General features: G+C 51.3%; 2 protein-coding genes across 6 annotated transcripts in view; both read right to left on the bottom strand.

Moving 5' to 3' along the window:
* Positions 1-1206: 1206 nt before the first annotated feature.
* Positions 1207-13045, bottom strand: LOC306811750 (bone morphogenetic protein 8B-like; the record flags this gene model as incomplete). Its single annotated transcript, XM_079325732.1, has 7 exons — positions 1207-1377; positions 3383-3493; positions 3773-3852; positions 4380-4574; positions 5078-5226; positions 6512-6704; positions 12634-13045. The coding sequence occupies 7 exons, from the start codon at positions 13043-13045 to the stop codon at positions 1228-1230; spliced, it is 1290 nt and encodes a 429-aa protein (XP_079181858.1). The 3' UTR covers positions 1207-1227.
* Positions 13046-13852: 807 nt separating this feature from the next.
* Positions 13853-24398, bottom strand: part of MACF1 (microtubule actin crosslinking factor 1) — a gene marked incomplete at its 3' end in the record, with an annotated part of 145532 nt that continues 134986 nt past the window's right edge. For 3 of the 5 annotated variants that reach the window (XM_079325685.1, XM_079325686.1, XM_079325689.1), the window contains 5 exons: positions 22934-23051; positions 21482-21693; positions 20631-20738; positions 18765-18888; positions 15231-15472 (listed from right to left, as the gene is read on the bottom strand). In XM_079325685.1, coding sequence (XP_079181811.1) covers positions 15231-15472; positions 18765-18888; positions 20631-20738; positions 21482-21693; positions 22934-23051 — 804 coding nt within the window. Of the gene's footprint in view, positions 15473-18764; positions 18889-20630; positions 20739-21481; positions 21694-22933; positions 23052-24398 lie in introns of all 5 variants that reach the window. The other 2 variants (XM_079325687.1, XM_079325688.1) reach the window with 1 other exon arrangement.

The following is a 24398-nucleotide window of genomic DNA, read 5'->3' as shown; positions in this document are numbered from 1 at the left end:
AGAAAACAAATCAGTCACAGACAAAACAGAATCAGCCAAAAATCCTCTCTTTCCTATATATATATATATATATATATATATATATATATATATATATATATATATATATATATATATATATGTATTTATCTATGTGTCTCATCAAGCAGGGTAAGAGAAAGGGATTTTATATTATTTACATCTAGAAAGGGGTGGGAGGGGTTTATTTTTTGGTTTTTTATTTTTGTTATTAATGGGTTTTGCTGTGATGCAGCCCACAAAGCTCCTTTTGGATGTTTGCAGCAGAAATCCAGAGTCACACTGGTCTGAGAGGGGACACTCAGGGGTGGGAATGGGATAATCAGGGGTGGAAATGGGATAATCAGGAGTGGAAATGGGATATTCAGGGATGGAATTGGGATATTCAGGGATGGAATTGGGATATTCAGGGATGGGAATGGGATATTCAGGGGTGGGAATGGGATAATCAGGGGTGGAATTGGGATATTCAGGGATGGAATTGGGATATTCAGGGGTGGGAATGGGATAATCAGGGATGGAATTGAGATATTCAGGGATGGAATTGGGATATTCAGGGATGGAAATGGGATATTCAGGGGTGGGAATGGGATAATCAGGAGTGGAAATGGGATATTCAGGGATGGAATTGGGATATTCAGGGGTGGGAATGGGATATCCAGGGGTGGAATTGGGATATTCAGGGGTGGGAATGGGATATCCAGGGGTGGAATTGGGATATTCAGGGGTGGGAATGGGATATCCAGGGGTGGAATTGGGATATTCAGGAATGGGAATGGGTTAATCAGGAGTGGAAATGGGATATTCAGGGATGGAATTGGGATATTCAGGGGTGGGAATGGGATATCCAGGGGTGGGAATGGGATATCCAGGGGTGGCAATGGGATATTCAGGGGTGGGAATGGGACACTCAGGGATGGAAATGGGATATCCAGGGGTGGGAATGGGATATTCAGGGATGGGAATGGGATATTCAGGGGTGGAATTGGGATATCCAGGGGTGGGAATGGGACACTCAGGGATGGAAATGGGATACCCAGGGGTGGGAATGGCCTGTCCAGGGGTGGGAATGGGATATCCAGGGGTGGGAATGGGATATCCAGGGATGAGGATGGGATATCCAGGGAGGAGGATTGGACACTCAGGGGTGAGAATGGCCTGTCCAGGGGTGGAATTGGGTTACCCAGGGGTGGGAAGGGGAGCTGTCCCTCAGTGGCAGCCGCAGGATTTCACCACCATGTTCCGGTGCTTCTTGAGGATGACGTTGTTGTTGCTGTCGTAGTAGAGCACAGAGGTGGCACTGAGCTTGGTGGGGGCACAGCAAGCCTTGGGCACAGCCTCAGGCTTCATCAGGTGGACCTGGGGCAGGGATGGAGCCCGTCAGTGCCAGCAAACGTGGCTCCAGGCAACAGAAAAAACTCCGGGTGAATGGGGGGATTATTTCCATCTTTTTGCAAAAATATTTATTCTAAACTCCAGGCAGTGCCTGCTGTGGTTTATATTGGATCAGGGCTCGTGGCACTGCCTGGGCCAGGCAGCCCCTTCATTAATTTGGGATTTCAGGGGCCTTTTTTTCTGACAAAAACAGATAAATGACTATTAATAAAACCCCATAAATCAGCACAGCACGAGTCAGGCTCTGGTGTGGGTGGACTGGGGGGTGCTGGGTGTTGTTCCAACAAAGATTCTCCACCCCAAACTTCAAACCTCAAGTCCACAACACCTCTGTGGACACGACTGAGCTTTGGGATCACTTTTCCTGCTCGGGGTGTGCTTTATCCCAGGGCAGCAGCTGGAGGGACACACAGAACCCTCTCTGGCTGCCCCAACATGTGTGATTCATTTATGGCCAGGCCAGCCCAGCTCTCCCAGCTCGGAAATCCGGTGTTTTTGCTGCCCAAACCCTGCTATTTGCAGCTCAGGCTGTGGCTGGCACAGCCCCACAGCTGCCTTTGCCCTGGCTCTTCCCAGAAAAGCCAGATCCAGGTGAATCACATCCTGCCTGTTTTGGGAACTGGGTTTAGGGGTGATGGGTGGGTGTAAAGTGGGGAAAAAACTCCTCCCTGCCTCATCCAGGATGGTTCCCAACCCCTGGATGGGCTCTGGAAGCTTTGTGGATACCAGAATTAAACACCTTCAAAGGCTGGGCCAGGGCTGGCACTCCCTGTAATTAACTGTGAGCACCGGAGCCACTGGGAAACCAAACACTCACAGGGCAGGAAATTCCAGAAATTAAAGTGCTGGCTGGGATGTGGGGTGGGTTTGGGAAAAAAGGAAAAAAAAAAGAAAAAACCCAACCCAAAAACACCAAAGCATTAAAACTTTCTTGCTCAGAATATGCTGAGCCCAACGTTTGGGTTTGGGATAAACCCCTGGAAACAGCTGGGGAGGGATGAAGGGATGACAAAGAGATTTTTTAGGGGCTCTGCTGTGCCCTGGGCTTGTCCCTGCTGCCAGGGGACAGGGACCATTAACCTGTGAGAAATCACCAGTTTTCCCCCAGTTGCTGTGAAACTGGAGCAGGATGGTGTGAGCAGGAAATCAAGAGGGGAGGGAGCTCTGGAATTACAAAATCCCAGAAGTTGCTGTTGCACCCTTCTGGTTGAGGATGAGGGCACAGAGCTTGGTGCCCTCACTCTGGGTCTCTCCATGAATGGTTGGAAATTCCATATTGGAATCTCCTTTTTGAAATTCCATATTGGAACCTCCTTCTCAAAATTCCATATTGGAACCTACTTCTTAAAATTCCATATTGGAATCTCCTTCTCAAAATTCCATATTGGAACCTCCTTCTTGAAATTCCATATTGGAATCTCCTTCTCAAAATTCCATATTGGAACCTACTTCTTAAAATTCCATATTGGAACCTCCTTTTTGAAATTCCATATTAGAATCTCCTTCTCGAAATTCCATACTGGAATCTCTTTCTCAGAATTCCATATTGGAACCTCCTTCTCAAAATTCCATGTTTGAACTTCCTGTGAGCCTGTGCTGGTGAGCACCCACCCAGATGTGCATGACCCCCTTCCAGATGTGCATGATCCACCCAGATGTGCATGACCCCCTTCCAGATGTGCGTGAACCCTTCCAGATGTGGCTGCACACTTCCAGATGTGCAAGCACCCACCCAGATGTGCATGACCCCTTCCAGATGTGCAAGCACCCACCCAGATGTGCATGAACCCACTAATTCATTTCAATCAGGAGCCAAACTTCACCCTTCTACCCAAACACCCTCGAAGCTCATCCCAAAATCCCAACTCCTCCTCAGGAGCTGCTGGGCTCTGGGAGCTCCCAGTGCCCCCCAGTGTCCCCCCAGTGCCCCCCAGTGCTCCCAGTGCCCCCCAGTGCCCCCTGCACTGACCAGGGACTGCAGGATGGCGTGGTTGGTGGCGTTCATGCAGGAGTCCAGGGGGAATGCACACTCCCCCTCGCAGTAGTAGGCTGAGTATCCCTGTGGAGCAATCACCCAGTCCTGAAAAAAACCCATAAAAATGAGATTACATGGAGGGTTTCACCCTGCACAAACAGCTCAGCCCCAGCAGAAAGGGTTTATTTGGATTTTTTTTTGGGTTAAGCCATGAGTTGTTTGGGGTTTGGGGTTGTGGCAGTTCATGTTTGCCTTCCCATCTCCCAGGATGGTTTAATGGGCAGGAGAACCCAGCCTGGGAGGAAACCCAGAGTGGGGGGAATGGAATTATCTGGCTTTTTGGTTTTTTATTTCTGTCATTTACTTCTCCCAGCAGACAAGTACCAGCCAGCCAAGGTCCTGGAAGCTGACGTAGAGCTCGTGGCGCCGGCAGACCTGCCGCCCCTCTGTGCTGTGCACATCATCTGTGGGAGAGGGAAAAGGGAATTTCAGCCCTGGATCCCCCTTCCCACCCTCCCCCTGCAGCCCCTGGGATTGGGGTTAGCCCAGGAGAACCAAAGGAGAGGAGCCTTTGCTGCTGCACAAAGGGAAAAGCAGCTCCAGACTGGGCTATAAATTGATATTCCAATGTTAGGATGAAGGAATTGAGCTTTGGAAGGGCTCAACACCAGTTTTGCTGGTTTTGAGGGTTTCAGGGCTTTTCTTCTCCCCTCCTGCCTGAGCTTTCTGGAGCTGTGATATCTTCCCAGGGCTCCAAGGGCAACGAGGCAAAAATTCCAATATCCAGTAATCCTGACACGCTCACAAAACACCATTTCCTTGAGGGCATCCAACCCAAACCCTCCCTGCACCTCCCAAACTGCAAAAACCTCCAATCCCAAAACCTCAGAACTTTTCACTTGGGCCAAAAATGAGGAATTTCAAGGTGCTGACAAGCAGAACCTCGTGTTTTCCATAGGGCTCCTTCCTCCTCAGGATAAAACCACCTTACCAAAAATCCCTGGGAGCTTGTTTGGGTGGGGGAGGTCGTTGGATTTCTTGTGCTGCCTCCTCCTCGGGGGTTTGGCTGCTCGTGTGACACGGGCAGGGCTGGGGGTGGCCCTGGAGAATGTCACCATGAAGGGCTGCTTGGAGCGGGGTCCCCTGCGCCCCAGGAGCCCTGCTGAGCCTGGATCCACACTGTGCCCTGCAGGGACAGCACATGGCAGGGTTTGTCCTCAAAAAAAACAAAAACAACTCAGCTGGTTAAAGCAGAGGTTGAAAATAAAGGGATTTTGTAGCATCTCAAGAGGTTGGAGCGTTCCCTGAGGATTGTATTGCAAAAAAGGGTGATATGGGGTTATTCAAGGGTTAAAATTGATTTTTCTCTTTGTCTCTGTGGAGGGGAAGGAGTGGATGGGATTCCTCATCCCGTGGAAGAAGAGCTGGTCTTTGTGTGCTTTCCCACCTGGGAAATCTGCTGGAGCAGATTTAATCCCATGAGGAATAGAGGGTTAATCACACACTCAGAGGATCCCTCAGGTAAGGAGTTCATTAAATGTTGATGGGGTTAATTACACCCATCAGAACCTGCAATCCCAGACTGCTGGCACTCACCACAGCTGGAAATTTAAAATTTTGATCAACCCCCCACCACATCCCACAGCACTGAGGGGACTCCAGCTCCTGGGAACTCAGCCCCAAACTCACCATCCTCAGTCTCCACACAGAGCCTCAGCCCCAGGCTGTGTTTGTGACCCACTGACCAGTGGTTGCTGGCAGCTGTGACATCAAACACCAGCCAGCCCTCTGTCCCAGCACGCAGGTCCTGCACATCCAGCAGGAGCAGGTCGGATTCCCTGCAGGAGCAGGGGGAAGGAGCAGGTGAGTAACAGCACCCAGAGGGCTCCAGCAGGAGGATAATGAATGGAAATGACTCCTGGAGCTGTGTCCAGACAGATCCTGGCTCTCAGGGCTGTGCTGGACACTGTGGGGGTGTCCTGGCAGCTGCCCTGGGAAAAGCTCCCTCCCCACCCCGCTGGGAATGGCAGGGAGTGGCACTGCCCTGTGGGAAAGTGTGGGAGCAGCTGGACACGGCTGGGGTGGGGTGGGAAGGGAGAGCCTGGAGCTGGTCCCCATTCCTGCCTCATCCCCAGCATCTTCATCCCAGTTCTCATCCCCATCATCTTCATTTCCATCCCCATCATCTTCATTCCCATCCTCAACATCCCATTCCCATTCCCCTTCCCATTTCCATTCCCATTCCCATTTTCATTCCCACTCCTTTCTCATCCCCAGTATCTTTATCCCCATCCCTTTTATTCTCACCCCCATTCCCATCTTCTTTCCTATTCCCATTCCCATCTTCATTCCTATCCCTATTCCTCTTCCTCTTCCTATTCCCATTCCCATGTTCTTCATTCCCTTACCCATCCACATTTTCATTTCCATTCCCATTCCCATTCTTTTCCTATTGCTATTGCTATTGCTATTCCTCTTCCCATTCCCATTCCAATTCCTCTTCCTCTTCCTCTTCCCATTCCCATTTTCTTCATTCCCTTACCCATCCACATTTTCATTCCCATTCCCATTCCCATTCCCATTCCCATTCCCATTCCCATTTCCATGTTCTTCATTCCCTTACCCATCCACATTTTCATTCCCATTCCCATCATCTTCACCTCTATTCCCATTCCCATTCCCATTTCCATCTTCACCCCCATTCCCATTCCCATTCCCATGTTCTTCATTCCCTTACCCATCCACATTTTCATTCCCATCCCCATCATCTTCACCCCTACTCCCATTCCCATTCCCACTCCCATGTTCTTCATTCCCTTACCCATTCCCATTCCCATTCCCATTCCCATCCCCATTCCCATTCCCATTCCCATTCCCATTCCCATTCCCATTCCCATTCCCATTCCCATTCCCATTCCCATTCCCATTCCCATGTTCTTCATTCCCTTACCCATCCACATTTTCATTCCCATTCCCATCATCTTCACCCCCACTCCCATTCCCATTCCCATCCCAATCCCACCCCCACCCCCCTTCGTGCCGCGCCCTCTCCCACCTCCTTCCCCCCATTCCCACCCTCCTCCTCCTCACTCCCCCTCCTCCCCCAGCCTCCCAGCCCCTCACCTGTTGGGATGCTGTGCAGCCACCTCGTAGAGGCTGATGTGGAGGCTGCAGTTGCCATGCCTGGGGCTCCCCTGGGATTTGTAGATCCGGAATTCCGCGGCCGTCACGGCTTCCCCCGCCGGCACCTGGGCCAGCTCCAACCTGAACTCCTTCCAGTAGGGCTTGGCTGACAGCAGGTCCCGGTCCTGCTCCACTGAGGAGCAAAAAGGGCTCAGGGATGGCTGATCCAAGCCTGGGACCTCCCCACTGAGCCTCCCCAAAAGGGTTTTGGGGATAAACCCAAAAATGGTTCTGAGCCGCTCGCCCTTGGTTGGAAATTCCCATTCCCTGAGAGCCTCAATCCACTCAATCCTCTATTCCTGAAATTTCTTTTGCTGCAAGCCCACCACCTTCCCCTCCCTTTATTATTCCCTCTTCCTTTATTATTCCCACTTCCTTTATTATTCCCTCTTCCATTATTATTCCCACTTCCTTTATTATTAATTAAAGTTAAAATAATTTCAATTAAAATTCAAAGCACAAACGCTGGCTATGGCTGTGCTTTAGGGGCTGCAGCTTTTTGTGCTTCATGTGAAGGTGAAAAACACAGGCAAAAAAATTGAGTTTTTGGAGGATCATCTGGAGCAGGAATTGGGGTTTTTCAAACTTTTCCTCCTGCAGAAAAGCCCAAGGTTCATCAGGGCCATCACTGGATATCACAGGTCCACAAGTTAAAATTTATCCACAAGGAAAGATTTTCAAGCTGTGTGTTTTTTGGGGAGTTGGGGGGGATTATCAGGTCACTGCTCTGTAAAAAAGAAAAACCTCCTTTTTTTCCTGAAAACACTTTGTTTGTCCCTCACATTGGGACAAGAAAAATCTGATTTTATTTTGTTCATCTGTAAAGAATAAACCTTCCTTTCTCTATGGTAATGCAGCCTCCACAATTTTGCTAATGTGCAATTATTTGCTTCAAATTACTCTTTAAAAATATCCCAATCTCCCTAGTCTGAGTATAATTAAAATTTATGATTAAATATGATTCAATGTGACTAAAGCTTCTCCTGCTTCAGGCACAGAAGCAACGTAACCAATTTCACCTGACGCTTACTTTTAACATGAAAACAAACAAATAATTAACTAAATCAAAAACAAACGTTTAAAACGCATTTTTTTAACCAATGCCAGGGGAGGAAATACTCCAAATTTAATAAATACTCCAAATTTAAGCTTTTTATTTCCATTGATACAGAGGGAGCAACACATCCCTCCAAACCCAACAGCGAGATTTCACTTATATACCCACAATATTTTTTTTTTTCCCCTTTTTTTTTTTTTTAAATTTTTATTTTTTAGCAAATCCCACATTCTCTCCAGCTCCTGGCCTCACCACAAGCTGTGCTATAAAAAAAAAAGCCCAGGGAGGATGTGGAGAGCGTTTCCTGCCCAGATGTGGCAGGAGGATGCTCTGGGGGGGACACAGAGCCCCCCAAACCCTCTGCAATCCCTCAGGCTCTTCCCTCTTTCCCATTTTTTTCCACCACCTCATGGTGGGTTGGGTTTGTTCTGCTGGATTTTGGTGTTGCCAAAGCTGCTGAGGCCTCGTGGAGCTCAGAAAATTCTTAAATTCTCCCCAAAACACAAGCAGAGGAATCAACTCTGTTTTTTTTTTTAGCACTGGAAAGCCCTCAGTGGGTGTCCCATGGTTGGTTCAGGGGATATTCAGGTACAGAGTTGTGTCCCCACCCCAAAATATTTGGCTGTGGCTGGATGTTCACCCAGGGATGTGCAAATGGATTTTTTTGTCAGAGCCAAGGAGGTCACACCAAATTAAAAAAAAGCCAAAAAGGTGATTTTTGTCACCAGAGAAGAGTGAAGCCTCATTTAAAATTTTAAATGTAAACTTCCTCTCACTGTGGAGGTGATGGAGGCAGAGGAGGGGAATTGTCAGCAGGAAAAATGCTAAAGGGGCTGCAATTAGCAGAGCTCCTTAATGAACCAAATAATCTGAATCTGACAGCAATCTGGGATGAAATTCTGGGAGGAATCCCTGAATTCTCTGCTTCTTCAAGGACAAAAAAAAAAAAAATAATAAAGGGAACCCCTTGAGAGGGGAAGGACTGAGGGAGAAACTCCCCCTCCTGTGCCCCAGCAGCTTGGAGAGGGCTCAACATCCCCGTGTGTGCTGCTAAAATAAAAATATTTGTGAAATGAGAGCCCTGCAGTTCCCCCAGCAGGGCTGTGGGTGCTCAGATGCTGCTTTGGGGTGCCTGGGAACCTGCCCCCGATTTTTTTGGGGTTGACTCAGCCACACCAGCAACCCTCAATTACCCGTGGGTGGATGATCCGGGTTGCAGAGGAGACGCAGGAAAAAGCCCAACCCAAAAACTTTGCTCTCCTTTCCCCCTTCTCTGGCATCACCCCAAGGAGCTGCTGCATCTTTCCCCCAAGCTGAACGTCCCCCTCCGTGCTCTGTGCTACCATCACCCCCCAAAAAATGATTTTAAAATGATATAAAAATGATTATACACTATTAAAAAATGACTTTGTCATTATTCCCCTGGCAGGGGATGCCCAGCTCCATCTCAGCTGAGCCTCCTGGTGTCTCCCAATCCTTGAGCATTCCCAAATCCCCTCCCAGATCCCACCCTTCCTCCTGCTGCCCAGGTTATTCTTAGCTGCACGTTTTGCACTTGCTGGGCTCCTATAAATGGTGCATCAGTTGTAATTACCAGTCCTGGCTGCTCCCAGTGGGTCCCCACGGTCATTTCAGACACCAAATTAAAAGGAAATGCCAGGATATTCAACCACATCAAGTGCTCTGGGCCCTAAAATAGGTTTAAAGGAGATGCAGGGAAGATGCTGTTCTTCACTAGCAAGCAGGAAAAAATAAACTCTGGAGGTTTTCTGAGGTGGGGAGGGATTTAGGAGTTATCCCAGCACTCCCAGTTTGTCTCATGAGTGTTTCCTTTTTACTCCTGGGAGCTGCAGGACACAGGCTCAGCTCTGGACATCCCCAGTCCAGCTAATTTTGGCAGCCTTGGTCCCTGCCCTGCAGACCTCCAGCCTGGAGCTGTCACAGGTGAATCCCAGGAATTTATTTGGGAAGCTTTTCCCATGAAAACACACATGGAGGGTCCATCCAGAGCACTGGCACCTCAGCTCGGGCTGCCCTGGGGTGGGTGCCCAGAAGAGGAGGCTCAAATGGCTGCAAAATGAAGCCAGGGGTGGGAAAATCCCAAGTGGGATTTCCCAGAATCACAAAATCCCAGAATAATGAGGTTGGAAGAGACCTCTAAGATCGAGTCCTAACACCTCAACTCAGAGTCTGAACTACAGCACCAAGTGCCATGTCCAGCCTTTTCTTAAACACACCCAGAGATGATGATTCCCCATCTCTCTGGGAAGAGCATTCCATACTTTATTTATTTTAGGGTAATATTGTGGGTGGGGAGGGCTGGGGGTGATGAACTGCCAGTGGGGAGTGGAGCAGCACATCCCAGCTCCTAAAATCCAAGTGAGGAGGCTGCCCTGAGCTCCCACCCACACCTGTGGCTCCCTGCACTGCCTGGGGTGCTGAGGATGTTTTTTCCAAAGTGTCCTGATTCCTCTCCAGTGCTCCCTGGATTTTCCAGGAAGATGTTTGGCTGTGGGCACAGCTTCATCCCAAACAGCCTGATGGAGTCACAGACTGCTTTAGGTTGGGAGGAACCTCAAAGATCATCGAATTCCAAGCCCTTGGCATGGGCAGGGACACCTTCCAATAAAGCAGGAGCCACGGAGGAGGGAAAGGGGATGTGTCCTCACCCCATTCCCACTACAAATCTCTCTGCTCCACAATTACACCCTGCCTGTATCCATGACTCACAGCTGAGGAGAAATCCCCAAACCCATCCTCACCCCGGGCTTAAAACCCCAAATCCCACCTGTGTGCCCAGCAAGGGCACAGAAACAGCACAGGTCAGGTTTTATCCTCACTCTGGGAGGAACAAAAGGATGGGCTGGGTGGGTCCAGCATCACCAAACGCAGCTGGGGGTGCCCTGGCTGCCCCTGCCCCCCAAAATCTGGGCTGTGTTTGTGCTCCAGGGAGGTTTGTCATCCCCCTTTCCCCTCCCAGGAACAAGGTGTGCCATGGGGAGCCCTGGCTCACGCAGGGGTGGCTGCCAACAAAGAGGTCCAGTGCCCAATGGGACACAGACTTCACCCCATTTGCATGTCCCATCAGGATAATTGTGCAGCTAATTATGGATGCAAATGAGAGCTGGCCTTCTCCCACAAGAAAACCCTTATTTAATTAACATGAAGGGGCTGATGAAGCCACAGAAATCAAAGCCATTCAAATTGAAGGCTGGAGCTGTGCTCCCCAACTCTCTTGGCTACTCCAGGAGCCCTGGGAAGGGGAGCAGTGCCCCTGCACCCCTGTACCAGCAGTGGCACCTCCCAAAGGCTCCCCCAAACATCCCACTCTGGTTGCCATCAAAGATTTTAAAGCCCACTTTGGTGCTTGGGCGTTGCCCCAAGTGCTGAGGGGATTTGATGCTTTATTTTTGTCCCCATCACTCTCAGCTTTGCCAGGATGCTGAGCTGGAGCTCGGGAGTTGGGTGCCTGCACCTGAGGGCACCCCAAGCACCTGGGTCTGTCCCAGGGACACTCCTCACACCCACGAGTGGTACAGGGGGTGTAGGAATGGGCAGGAGACACCTCCACAGCCCCTCCCTCACCTAAACCTCCTCCCAAAGGTGCAGATCCCCCTCCCTGTCTCCAAAGAGGGATTCTCCCCATCCTCAGAGGTTGTGGAGCACTTTGTGCTTGGGGCATCCCTTAAAGCAACCCTGGTCTGCAAATCCCGCTGGGTTCAGGCACCCCAGTGCCTGCTCCGGGAGAGGATTCATCCCCTCCCGAGCATCTGTGGCCCCGCTGATGTTGGGAACAGCTCTGCTGCTGCTCCAGCAGCTGCCTGGGAATACGAGGGATGCTGGGGCTGGAGCCTGCTAACCAGCTGGACGGGATTCCAGCAATAATGAGCAGCCTCGAGGATTTTATTCGGAGCCGGGGTTCAGTGTCCCATCGAGGGTCACCCTGCCGCTGGCACCAGAGCTGCTGTCACTGAGCCTTGTGCCCACCGAAATGGGGACAGCAGGGTGGGCGAGCCTCCCTCAGCTCCCCCTCGCTGCATTTCCCTTCCCCATTTCCCCTTTAAAACGGAGTTTGGTTTCATCCCGGCCGCTTTTTTTGGCACCCGCGTCCCTCACCGCCGCTCTCCCCGTTATCAAGTTAAATTTGAGCAAAAAAAGTTCCTTGTTAAGAGTTCCTAAGTTCTAATAAATTCCTTACTAAGAGTTGCTAAAGTTCCAAGGATGCCCTGAGAAACCACCCGAGGGCCGAGGGATGCTCGGAGCTGTCGGCAGCACAATCACGGACCCGAAATTCGGGCTGGGGTCAGCTCAGCCCCGTGTGCCTGTCCCCGGTGTCCCCCCGGTGCCTTCCCCGGTGTGCGGGCTCAGCCGCCGCCTCCTCGCCGGTTCTGCCGGTCCATTCCTCTCTGCTTTTGTCCCCTCGGTCCCCCCGGTCCTGCCTGAGCCGCTCGGATCGTCCCCGTGCGCTCCCGAAACCCCCGGTCCTGCCAAAGCCACCGGGACCCTGCCCGCTATCCCGGTGTCACCTCCCGGTACCCTCAGGGAGCCCCGGTGTGCTCCCGGTATTCCCGGTCCTCCAAAGCCGCTGGGATCCTGCCCGCACATCCCGGTACCTCCGGTGCGCTGCGGTGCCGCCCGCTGCTCCCGATGCCCCGAACATCCCGGTACTCCAAATTTTCCCGCACATCCCGGTACTCCAAATTTCCCGCACATCCCGGTACTCCCGGCTGCTCTCCGGTGCTCCCGATGCCCAGAACATCCCGGTGTCCTCCCGTACTCCCCGGTCCTCCCAGTGCCCCGCACATCCCGGTGCCCCCCGGTGCTCCCGATGCCCCGAACATCCCGGTATTCCCCAGTACGCTCCGGTGTTCCCGATGCCCCGAACATCCCGGTGTTCCCCGGTGTTCCCCGGTGTTCCCCGGTGTTCTCCGGTACTCCCCGGTCCTCCCCGTGCCCCGCACATCCCGGTGCCCCCCCGACCCTCCCGGTTCCCCGCAGTTCTCACCCATATTCACCAGGCTGACCACGGTGTCCGCTCGGCTCACGACGCTGCCGGGCGGGGGGCTCTGCGTGCTGAGCCCGGTGAGCACCGGGCGCGACACCGCCGCTTCCTCACCCTCCTCACCCTCCTCCTCCTCGCCGGCCACGGCGTGGTACAGATCGAGCATGAAGAGCGGGGCTGCGGCGGCGGGGGCGCGGGCGGGGGCGCGGGGCCGGGGGCGGCCGGGCAGCCCCAGCACGGCCAGGATCTCCCGCTGCACGTCCCGCCGCTCGCCGCCGCTCAGCCGCCGCTGCGGGACCCCGGCCGAGTGCAGCCGGCGGCGGAGGACGCTGCCGCTGCCCAGCTGGCACAGCACGGCCGCCACCCACAGCAGTGCCACGGCCCCACGCCGCCCCCCGCCCGCCCCGTGCCCCATGGCACCGCCGGGACCCCCCGCCCGCCCCGGTGCGGTGCGGCCCCGGGCACCGGCGCGGCCCCGGCTCCGGTCCCGGCCCGCCCCGGCGGGGCGAGGGAAAGGGATGGTCCCTGCAGCGGCACCGCCCCGGCCCCCGGCTCGGCTCGGCCGTCCCCGCCCGGCGGCTCCGGGGCACGGGGAGCATCGCTGGGTGTGAGAAGGGACGGGCGCCCGAAGATGCAGAGACCAAAATTCATGGGAAAGCATCACTAGGGATGCTGATCCTCGTGGGCACCCAAAACCGTGGGGTCTTACCCAAAATCATGGGCACACATCCCTAGGGATGCTCCTGAACAAACCCATGGAAATCCATTCCTAGGGATGCTCACCCCATGGGAATCCACTTCTAAGGAGGGAAACTCACTCTTGTGGGAACCCAAACCCAGGGGTACCCACTCTCACTGGCACCCAAAATCCCTGAATTCTCACACCTGGGGACACCCACCCTTGTGGGAAACCAAATCCAGGGTACCCACCCTCACTGGTACCCAAAATCCCTGAACACCCACACCTGGGGACACTCATCCCCATGGGCACCCAAATCCATGAATATTCACCCCCATGGGCACCCAAACTCTTGGACACCCCCTCCCCACCCCACTGAACACCCTCACCACCCTCACCCACCCACCTGGACCATTTAATTTTGGGGCTGGGTGCTTCCCTGCTCCACCCCCCAAAAAAAACCCTGGATGCAAACACCCCCTGACATCCACAATCCACACAGGATAAACCAGCTCCAGCTCATCCTCACAAATCTAACACTAATAAAATAGGAGGCAAGATCGTTTATTACCGCAAGCAATTTTAATACAAAAATGTGCCTGGTTTTTTAAACAATTCATTGGTAGAGCTTCAGGTTTTTTTTTTTGCCTCAATTTGAAACCAATTGAGAGAATCACACAGCAACACGGTCAGAGCCGGAGAGGAACAATATTTAATAAATACAGGAGCTGTGGAGAACCCTCACCCCCCGGCCCATCTCCTGGTCACTTGGTCAGTTGGATTTTATTACAAAGAAAAAAAGGAGCGTACAAAAGCGAGACAGGACTTGCAGCGAGTGTGCTGGTGAGACTCATTTCAAGGACAAGCAACTGTGCGTGTAAGTCCAGATTTCTCCTAGGAGCAGAGAGTTCACATCAATTCTCAGCCTGGCTGGAAGTGGAATGACCAGTTAAATAATAAATAGGGAACAAAGAGATGCAGATAAAACAGTGATTGTGTAAGGAACGCCTCGGGGCGGGCTGGTTAAGCCAGGGATCCAGAAGAATCCTTGATTTTTTGGGGGGGCCCCACCACCTTTAAGGGATGTATCCAAGTGATCCAGACCTGCAAGTGAAGCCCCTCCCCAAAACCCCTCACCCTCGGTTTGTTCTTTAAAAACAAAAGTTGTCAGGACAGTATTTTCAAGACAGCAAAATTGTCACGACCTTTGCTGTAGTGTGTGCAAATTTTATTAAAGTCAAACTTCTGCTTTCTTCAGGTAAAACCACATAGCTTTAAAAAAAATTGGAAACATAAGCCCCAAGTCCCCTCACCTCATGTTTCTCTGGTTGAGGTATCTGTGATTTACAAAAAGAGAGTTCCTTGAACACTGCAGGATTCAGGTCTTTGCTTTTAAATATAATTTACCTTGCTGAGACAGCAAGTTAAGTTTATAAAGATGCATTTAGGAAACAATCCTAAAAGATAAAGCAGGTTCACACCCTGCACCGCGCAGAAATCCTATTTATATTTTAGTTTTTCTTTACACTTTCACATCTTGACCTTTTTTTTTTTTTTTTGCTTCCTTTTTATTTTTTTAATCTTTTTCTCGATTTTTTTTTTCCTTTCTCTCCCGCATTTCAATTTTCCAGGCCCCTCTCTAAACAGGGGTCACCGAGAGGCAATTTTTTTCTTTTTTAATATCTACATAAATATTCACATGAAAATAGTAACTTACAAAAAAGAAGAAAACCCCCCTCACAAAAAAAAAAAACAAAAACAAAAAAAAAACCTCAAATAAGGCAGCTTCATAACACAACTTCTCTTTTACACTTTTAACAATATAGCTTCTCCCATTTAGAATAAATATACATCCAACATACGGGCTTAAAAACTTGGGTCGCTTGGTCGGTTTCCTTTTTTTTTTAAACCAAGTACAGTATTATCTCTTGGGAGCCGGCGTTTTGGGCGCGGTTTTCTTGGAGATGGTGGGGATTTTGGAGGGTTTCCCGGCGCGGCGGGAGCCCTGCCCGCCGGCGGCGCTGCTCTCCGAGGTGTCCGAGCACGCCGAGCCCGTTTCCAGCAGCTCCAGGTCCGAGGCGTCGCTGCCCCGGCGGCTGCTGGCGCGGCTGCCCGTGCGGCTCCCGGCGCGGCTGGCGGGGCGGCTGGCCGCCTTCTTGGCCTCTGCAAAGGGAATAAAGGGTGTGAAATGGAGGGTTTGGTGTCTGGAGTTTGCTAGCTGCCTTCTTGGGGTCTGAAATGGGAATAAAAGGTGTGAACAGGAGGGTTTGGTGCTTTAAGCTTACTGGCCGCCTTCTTGGCGTCTGGAAAAGGGAATAAAGGGTGTGAAATGGAGGGTTTTGGTGCCTGGAGTTTGCTGGTTGCCTTCTTGGGGTCTGAAACGGGAATAAAGGGTGTGAACAGGAGGGTTTGGTGCCTTAGGTTTACTGATTTCCTTCTTGGGGTCTGAAACGGGAATAAAAGGTGTGAACACGAGGGTTTGGTGTCTGGAGTTTGCTGGTTGCCTTCTTGGCCTCTGGAAAAGGGAATAAAGGGTGTGAGGAGGAGGGTTTGGTGCCTGGAGTTTGCTGGTTGCCTTCTTGGCGTCTGAAAAGGGAATAAAAGGTGTGAACACGAGGGTTTGGTGTCTGGAGTTTGCTGGTTGCCTTCTTGGCCTCTGGAAAGGGAATAAAGGGTGTGAAATGGAGGGTTTTGGTGTCTGGAGTTTGCTGGTTGCCTTCTTGGCGTCTGGAAAGGGAATAAAGGGTGTGAGGAGGAGGGTTTGGTGCCTGGAGTTTGCTGGTTGCCTTCTTGGCGTCTGGAAAAGGGAATAAAAGGTGTGAACACGAGGGTTTGGTGTCTGGAGTTTGCTGGTTGCCTTCTTGGTGTCTGAAAAAGGAATAAAAGGTGTGAACACGAGGGTTTGGTGTTTTAAGTTTGCTGGTTGCCTTCTTGGCGTCTGGAAAAGGGAATAAAGGGTGTGAAATGGAGGGTTTTGGTGCCTGGAGTTTGCTGGTTGCCTTCTTGGCCTCTGGAAAGGGAATAAAGGGTGTGAGGAGGAGGGTTTGGTGCCTGGAGTTTGCTGGTTGCCTTCTTGGGGTCTGGAATGGGAATAAAAGGTGTGAACATGAGGGTTTGGTGTCTGGAGTTTGCTGGTTGCCTTCTTGGCCTCTGGAAAAGGGAATAAAGGGTGTGAGGAGGAGGGTTTGGTGTTTTAAGTTTGCTGGTTGCCTTCTTGGCGTCTGAAAAGGGAATAAAGGGTGTGAGGAGGAGGGTTTGGTGTTTTAAGTTTGCTGGTTGCCTTCTTGGCGTCTGAAAAGGGAATAAAAGGTGTGAACACGAGGGTTTGGTGTCTGGAGTTTGCTGGTTGCCTTCTTGGTGTCTGAAAAAGGAATAAAAGGTGTGAACACGAGGGTTTGGTGTCTGGAGTTTGCTGGTTGCCTTCTTGGCGTCTGAAAAGGGAATAAAGGGTGTGAGGAGGAGGGTTTGGTATCTGGAGTTTGCTGGTTGCCTTCTTGGTGTCTGAAAAGGGAATAAAGGGTGTGAGGAGGAGGGTTTGGTATCTGGAGTTTGCTGGTTGCCTTCTTGGTGTCTGAAAAAGGAATAAAAGGTGTGAACACGAGGGTTTGGTGCCTTAGGTTTACTGATTGCCTTCTTGGCCTCTGGAAAAGGGAATAAAGGGTGTGAGGAGGAGGGTTTGGTGCCTGGAGTTTGCTGGTTGCCTTCTTGGCGTCTGGAAAAGGGAATAAAGGGTGTGAAATGGAGGGTTTTGGTGTCTGGAGTTTGCTGGTTGCCTTCTTGGCCTCTGCAAAAGGGAATAAAGGGTGTGAGAGGGAGGGTTTGGTGCCTGGAGTTTGCTAGCCGCCTTCTTGGGGTCTGAAACAGGAATAAAAGGTGTGAACACGAGGGTTTGGTGCCTGGAGTTTGCTGGCCGCCTTCTTGGCCTCTGGAAAAGGGAATAAAGGGTGTGAGGAGGAGGGTTTGGTGTTTTAAGTTTGCTGGTTGCCTTCTTGGGGTCTGAAAAGGGAATAAAGGGTGTGAACACGAGGGTTTGTTGCCTTAGGTTTACTGATTGCCTTCTTGGGGTCTGGAAAAGGGAATAAAAGGTGTGAACACGAGGGTTTGGTGTCTGGAGTTTGCTGGTTGCCTTCTTGGTGTCTGAAAAAGGAATAAAAGGTGTGAACACGAGGGTTTGGTGTTTTAAGTTTGCTGGTTGCCTTCTTGGCGTCTGGAAAAGGGAAATAAAGGTGTGAGGAGGAGGGTTTGGTGTCTGGAGTTTGCTGGTTGCCTTCTTGGCGTCTGGAAAGGGAATAAAAGGTGTGAACACGAGGGTTTGGTGCCTGGAGTTTGCTGGTTGCCTTCTTGGTGTCTGAAATGGGAATAAAGGGTGTGAGGAGGAGGGTTTGGTGTTTTAAGTTTGCTGGTTGCCTTCTTGGCGTCTGAAAAGGGAATAAAGGGTGTGAGGAGGAGGGTTTGGTGTCTGGAGTTTGCTGGTTGCCTTCTTGGAGTCTGAAAAGGAACAGCACAAAAAGCTGAGAGGAGCAAGGTTTGATGCTTTAAGTTTGCTGGCTGCCTTCTTGGGAAATGCAAAGGAAAAACCCAAAAAGCTAAGAGGAGGAAGGTTTGGTGCCTTAAGTTTACTGGTTGCCTTCTTGGGGTCGGGAAAGGGAATAAAAGGTGTCAAAAGGAGGGTTTGGTGCCTGGAGTTTGCTAGCTGCCTTTTTGGGGTCTGAAAAGGGAATAAAAGGTGTGAGAGTGAGTGTTTTGGTGTCTGAAGTTTTCTGGTTGCCTTCTTGGAGTCTGAAAAAGGAAATAAAAGGTGTGAGGAGGAGCTGCCTTCTTGGGAAATGCAAAGGAAAAACCCAAAAAGCTAAGAGGAGCAAGATTTGGTGCCTTAGGTTTACTGGCTGCCTTCTTGGGGTCTGAAAAGGGAAAAACAAAAGTGTGAGGAGGAGGGTTTGATGCCTTAAGTATTATGTTTGCTGGCTGCCTCCTTGCACTTCTACTTTGGTATCTAAACCTTTTACTTACTAAAAGCACTGGAGCTCATAATAAAACTTCCTGACTCACTTACTTATCCTAAAACTTAAACTTACACTAAAACTTAAACTTTACGTGTGAGTGGCTTAATACACTTCAACCCATCCACAGGCTTTGATTCAATCCTTGCACTCTGATTTCACTCTTGCACTGCCCAAGGTGAATCCTTTAAATAAACCCCTATTTATTCCTTTATCACTGTCTAGCCTCTGTTCCAGGCATCACTTCCCCATCCCAAAACACCAAAACCCCCAACCCTGCCGTGGGTGCTTCCACCAGCACCCCTGAGATGGGAATTTCAACATCAGCATTGATTCCTCCCCAAATTTCAGCAACTCCTTGGAGTGCAGGGCTGTGCCAGCACCTCAAATATTCCGAATTTTCTCCACTGCACCGGGGAGGGGGGGGAGTTTTTGCAGTTTTTCCCCTCACTCACCTGCCCGGGTGGTTTTGGCACCTGTTGAGACTGGTGAGGAGCTGTTACTGGTGTCCCCAGCCAGTGAGGTCCTGCTGGAGTGGAAGGTGGGACGCTTCAGCTTGCTGCCAGCTGAGGGGGTCACCTTGGGAGGAAGCACACACAGGACATCCTTCAGCTGTCACCTGCCCACATCACCCCCAAAAATCAGACCCTCAGCAAAAATCTGGGCGTTTAAGGAACCCCCCATCTCAATGGTCAGGGAGGGCACAAGTTGCTGTTTCAGTTCATGCAACAAAGGGAAAAGCACAAATCCTGGAAATTTGGAGGGGAACGGGAAGTTTGGGAGTTGCAGGTTGGTGAAAGGGAATTTGTTGGGAAAAACAAAATTCCAGGCAAAGCTGTTAAGAGACAGCATCAGCTGGGCTTGAAACCTCCACAAAGTGAATGTGGAGTATGGAAAAACAGGGATTTTAGCATCCAATTTTATCCTCAATCCCCAACAGGGATTTTAGCTCGGGAGCATTTTGGAAAGTTGAGCTCCACTCAGGATCTTGAGTAGCACAACCCATAATGGGGGGAGAGGTGCAGGACACCCTGGTGCTGATGTCCACACCTTTCCCAGTGGCAGCCAAATTGGAAAAGTGATGGACAGGGACACAAAGCACAGCAGATCAGCTCTGTACCCTGAAATGTCCTTCCCTGACCTTTAAGATGTTGGAGGTGCAGCTGGTGTGGGGTGAAGCAGCACAACAGGCAACTCTGCTCCCACTGCTGCTGCAGGAAGCCAAGGGAAGGTGCCAGCAGGGTGAAGGCACCTGGATCCAGCTGGAAAATGCAGCTCCAGTTCCTGCTCACCATCCAAAGCTCTGGGTTTGGGGCAGTGCTGCAGGAAAACCTGCCTGTGGTGCCCCCAGCCTTGGGGGTTTTATGGGGGCTGAATTCCCCCTAAAAGAGAGATTGACACAAATCCCAGAGGGTATTTCCCACAGAGCTTTAAAGCAACAGCTGGAGGGGTTCTCCTCCATCTTTTGTGATTTTTGGGGAACCTCAGAAATGTTTGGATGTGATGAAACTGGAGCTGCAGGGGGGAGAGGGGCAGCTGAGAGAATCAAAGTCCATTAAGGCGATTTTCGAGGTACCACTGTCATCATCAGATTTCCATTCTCATCCTTGATCCTATTTTCAAACAGGCAGCAAAGCATCAATTTGGGGTGATTGGGGAAATGCTCCTGACCTCCTGGTGAATCAAATGAATCCATTTTGCACATGGAAGCACTGCTGAGCAGGACACAGTGAACCACCAGGATCTACCCCGTGCTCCTCACCACCCACTCGCAAGGGCAGGAAAAGTCCACGAGGAGGCTGAAAACTTTAGGGGAAACCTGAAAACCAAAAATCTCAGCCCAAATTCATCCTGCTGGGAGCATCAGGGTGGTGGCTGGGCACAGCAGACGTGCTTCAACACGGTGAGAAACACAAGCTCTCCATAAAACTGAGGCTGTGGTTACGGCGCATGCGCTGTGGCTGATTTTCAAGTCTCAACTCGGGGCTGCTGCCTTGTAATTTTTGGGAAGCCAAACACGTCCCCTTTCCAATAAAGCTGGGAAAATGAATATATTTTTTCAAAGCACAAGAGGATTAATAAGGTTTGGAAGCAGAGGAGGTGAATTGAAAGCGCTGTGCTTCGCTCTTGAAGCCGATATTTGAATTTGAATCCGAGTTGGAGACTGATGAAAAACGCCAACAGCTGGAGCATTAGCAGTGCTACAAGAGCTGCTCTACCACAAGGGAAGGGTTAAGAGCAGGCAGGGCAGTGGGGTGACCCTGTGCCAGGGGCTCTCCAGCCTGGCAGCAGCTCCCTGGGGCTGGCAGACCATACTCTACCTCGCTCGGGAGCTGGAGGTCGGGATAATCGAATCCCCTCAGGGGGGTGCTGGCTTTACTGTTTATCAACCAGGGTTTGTCATAACATCGAGAGAAGTGGTGTGGAGTCTGTGAAATGGAAAAGCCAAGGAAAGGGGTGGGGGGGGGGGAGAGGTGGGATGAGTGGTAAAAAAAAAAAAAAAATTAAAAAAAACAAAAAAAAAGAGAAAAATGGGAGAGTATCCGGAAAACGGCACTAAAATGGAGTGAGAATCAAACAGGAATTACATACATTAAAATAAAGGGGGAAAACCCAAAAGTGATGAAATAATGACATGGTGGGGAAGGAGAGATGAAGGGTGGTGGATTCCTCCTGACACCACAGCCCAGCCTTGGGCACCAGGAACCTTGGGCTGCACGGTGAGCACTGGGGACCCTCCTGTGGAGCCCCAGGGATGCAAATCTGGGCTGGAAACCTGGAAACCTGCAGCATGCCACCCCCATCCCATATGGACAACACTTCTAGAGCCCTCCTCAATCCCTCAAACTCCAACCTTGCTCCTCCCTACACCTCCTCAGCCGGATTTTGGAATCACCAAACTGTGGGGCTGAGGAAAAGTTCAGGGAAAGGGGAACAGCCAAGGGAATGTGGCTCCTTCCCTCCCCAGGCTGCACCAAAGGCTCTCATCCACCTGCTGAGCAGTTTTAAAGCTTCTCCAGACAGGCTCTCCTGGGATAATGGAACACCAACTGCTGAGGAGTTCTGCCTGATTTGAAGATGATGCAACCAAGCAACACCTTTGAGTTTAAAGGTATTTTTTTCACTGAAGAGGTTTGTAAAGTGAAGGGAAAGCTGCAGGCCTGGCACCCACCTTGGCTCCACTGGCTGGGGTGGCTGGGGAGGAGGGCATGGAGGCGCAGCTGTGGTTGCTCTGGCTGGCACTGGAGCTGGAGCGTGTTGGGGAGGCTGCCCTGGAGGAGGGTTTGGATCTCCGGCCCCGCGAGCGGAACGGGGTCATGCCCTGCGAGGCTCCCTCGGGCAGGATGAACTTCTCCCGCAGCTCCAGGTTGGTCCTTCCTCGTGCTGGGAAGGGAGAGAGGAGAGGAGAGGAGAATTCAGCTTTGGAGAGACACAGCATCCTCCAGGAGAGGCTGCAGGGCTGGGAGGAGATTCCTTGGGCATCTCTGTGCCTTGCCCACTACCCTGCTTCTCCTGCTCTGCCTTAAAACCTCCTGCCATGGATCAGCTCTTTGAGAAACTGGCTGATTAAAGCTGCCCCAGAGCCAGGAATTCCCACTGGGTGCTGCCTTCCTCTCTTGTGGGAAAGCATCCCAACGACCTTTAAACTCACCATGTCCCAACAGTGATCTTTAACGTGGCTTAAAAACAGCAAAAGCAGCTTGGAAGGTTTGAGGTGCTTGAGAATCTGAGAGAGATTCTTCTCCCCGCACATCATTTGGGGAGAGAGGAGACAAAACCACCTTCCCAACTTTTCCACCCAGCACTGAAAACTGACTTTTGGAAACTTTTATCCTCAAAGAGCTGGAGGAGGGTCTCCCTTCCACAAGCAAGGGGCAACCAAGCAGGGGAGAAGGTCTGTGGGCTTCATCTCCTGGGCCAGCTGTGTGCCAGAGTGCTCCATGCTCAGGGGTGTTCACACAGGGAGCGAGGACATGCACTGAGCCTTACGGATTTTGGACCAGAAAGCCAAGAAAGAATTTGCAGGAGGGAAGCACCACGCTGAGATAACCAAGGGATAGAAACAACCTCGATGTCAGCGCTGTGAAACATCTGCTGCAAAGCGTGAAGGGCGGAGGAGGAGGAGGAGCAGGAAAACCCCCGAGGGCTCGCTGTAAATCATGCTGCTTTCAGCAACAGCCGTAGGGCAGCCGGAGCACGGAATGCAGCAGCTTGAACAAGACACAGCCGAAGCAATTAACACCCCGGAGACCCCCAGGGAAAGGTGGAGCACTCTCCAAAATGCTCCAGTCCTGGCCAGCCCCTGCCTAATCCTGCTCTGTCCCCCTGGTCATGGATCTTGTGGTTCTGATCACTGTCAAACCTCAAGGTTTTGGGAAGGAGGTGACCCCAGCTCTGCTTGCTGAGGTCTTCAAACCAAGGAAAAACACAACCCTTCCCTCTTTGCCTGGATAAACACTGCCAGGTTTGCTGCAGCATCACCAGATCTGGCGATTCCAATCTCTCGGTTTGCTTTGGATCTGTTTTCTCCATCTGGGATCACGACCCACGCTGGTCACCCAGCCACACAGCATCCAAAACTCCCCTGGGTGGGTGGGAAGGCTCTGAGGGCACCAAGCCTTACCTCTGCACGGGTCATTCTTCACTAGGAACTCGTCCAGGGCCATCCACCCTCCGCCCACCCGGACCATGACCGTGCTCCGCAGGATCCGGACCAGCCGCAGCTGCTGGGAATCGCCGAACTGTGGGGCCAAGGAAAAGGTCAGGGAAAGGAGGAACAGCCAGGGGAATGTGGCTCCTTCCCTCCCCAGGCTGCACCAAAGGCTCTCATCCACCTGCTGAGCAGTTTTAAGGCTTCTCCAGACAGGTTCTCCTGGGATAAGGGAATTACAATTGATGAGGAGTTCTCCCGCCTGGTTTGAAAATGATGCAACCAAGCAAAACCCTTGAAAGGTATTTTTTTAGAGCAACAGTTTTAGGATTTGGAGGTTGGATGGGTTTTCTCAGCCAGAATTGTAGTTATTTCTATTTCTTTTTGTGAAGGAAACAGGGGCTGGCAGTGCCCTGACCCTCCTGGTGCAGCCCACGTGGGAAGGAGCCGTGATTCAGCAGCACAAGCTGAGCCAGACACCTCTGATCACCAGCAAGTCTGAAATCCAGGGATTCCCCTGAGCCTCAGACTTGACCCCACCAGCCACAAAGCCCCTGCTGCAGCAATCACCCAGTGAGGATGTTTGGATGAGTGCAGAGTGATGGGAATCCAGGCAGGAATCCCCAGCGATGTTGATTAGTGATTGCAATGTTCATTAGTGGTTTGAAATGCCTGTGATATCAAAAAAAGTGCACCCCAGATCAAAAGCAGGTGTTTGTAAAGCTCCCCTAAATCTCCCCAAGCTCCTGGGTGTCTGCCAGGGCTGGGAGGGACATGGATGTGGCAGATCTGCACCCAGGTCTGCAGAGCACCTGCTGGGATGGGAAGACAGCAGAACCAGGTGTTGGAAGCAAGACCCTCTCCAGAATGACTAAAAAAAAGGGGGAAAAAATACTCAAACAGGAATATTTTCTGTGGGTGGAGATGCAAAAAATAAGAGATTCAATGAAAACAGAGAGTGCAAAGTGACTGGGATGGGTCAGGGAAGGAGGTGACATCTCTGACCTGCAGGATTTGGGACCATTGGTGGATGTCCCTGCTCGAGGGTCCCACCAGGGTAAACTTGTCTCAGTTAAAGAGCTGCACAGGCAGAGAAGGGAGCAGGGAAACTTTTTCCCTCTCTCCAGGCTCTACATGAGGTATCCCTCAAGAGCCAACCCCAGGGATGAATCAATTCTCATAATTCTTCAGTTTTTGTTGAAAACATTTCTATAATCACTGCCTAAACTAAAGCCAGAGCTCTCAGGACTCATCCACTTTTAACATCCAAGTTTGTTACACTTTGGGCATCTTTGGGGGCTCCTTTCTGGGTGAGCACCATCACTGCATGTGAAAAAAAAGATTTTTTTTTGTCTGGGCAGGGGCAGTGGGGACATCAGAGGGAGCTCCAGCCCTGTTCTGAAGGGGGTTGGGTTTATTCCAGGATACATGCAGGTTC

Source organism: Erithacus rubecula, assembly GCF_903797595.1.
Source record: "Erithacus rubecula genome assembly, chromosome: 23".
Taxonomy (NCBI): Eukaryota; Metazoa; Chordata; class Aves; order Passeriformes; family Muscicapidae; genus Erithacus; species Erithacus rubecula.
Note: the sequence above shows the minus strand (reverse complement) of the source record. Positions and strands in the feature narration are given on the sequence as shown.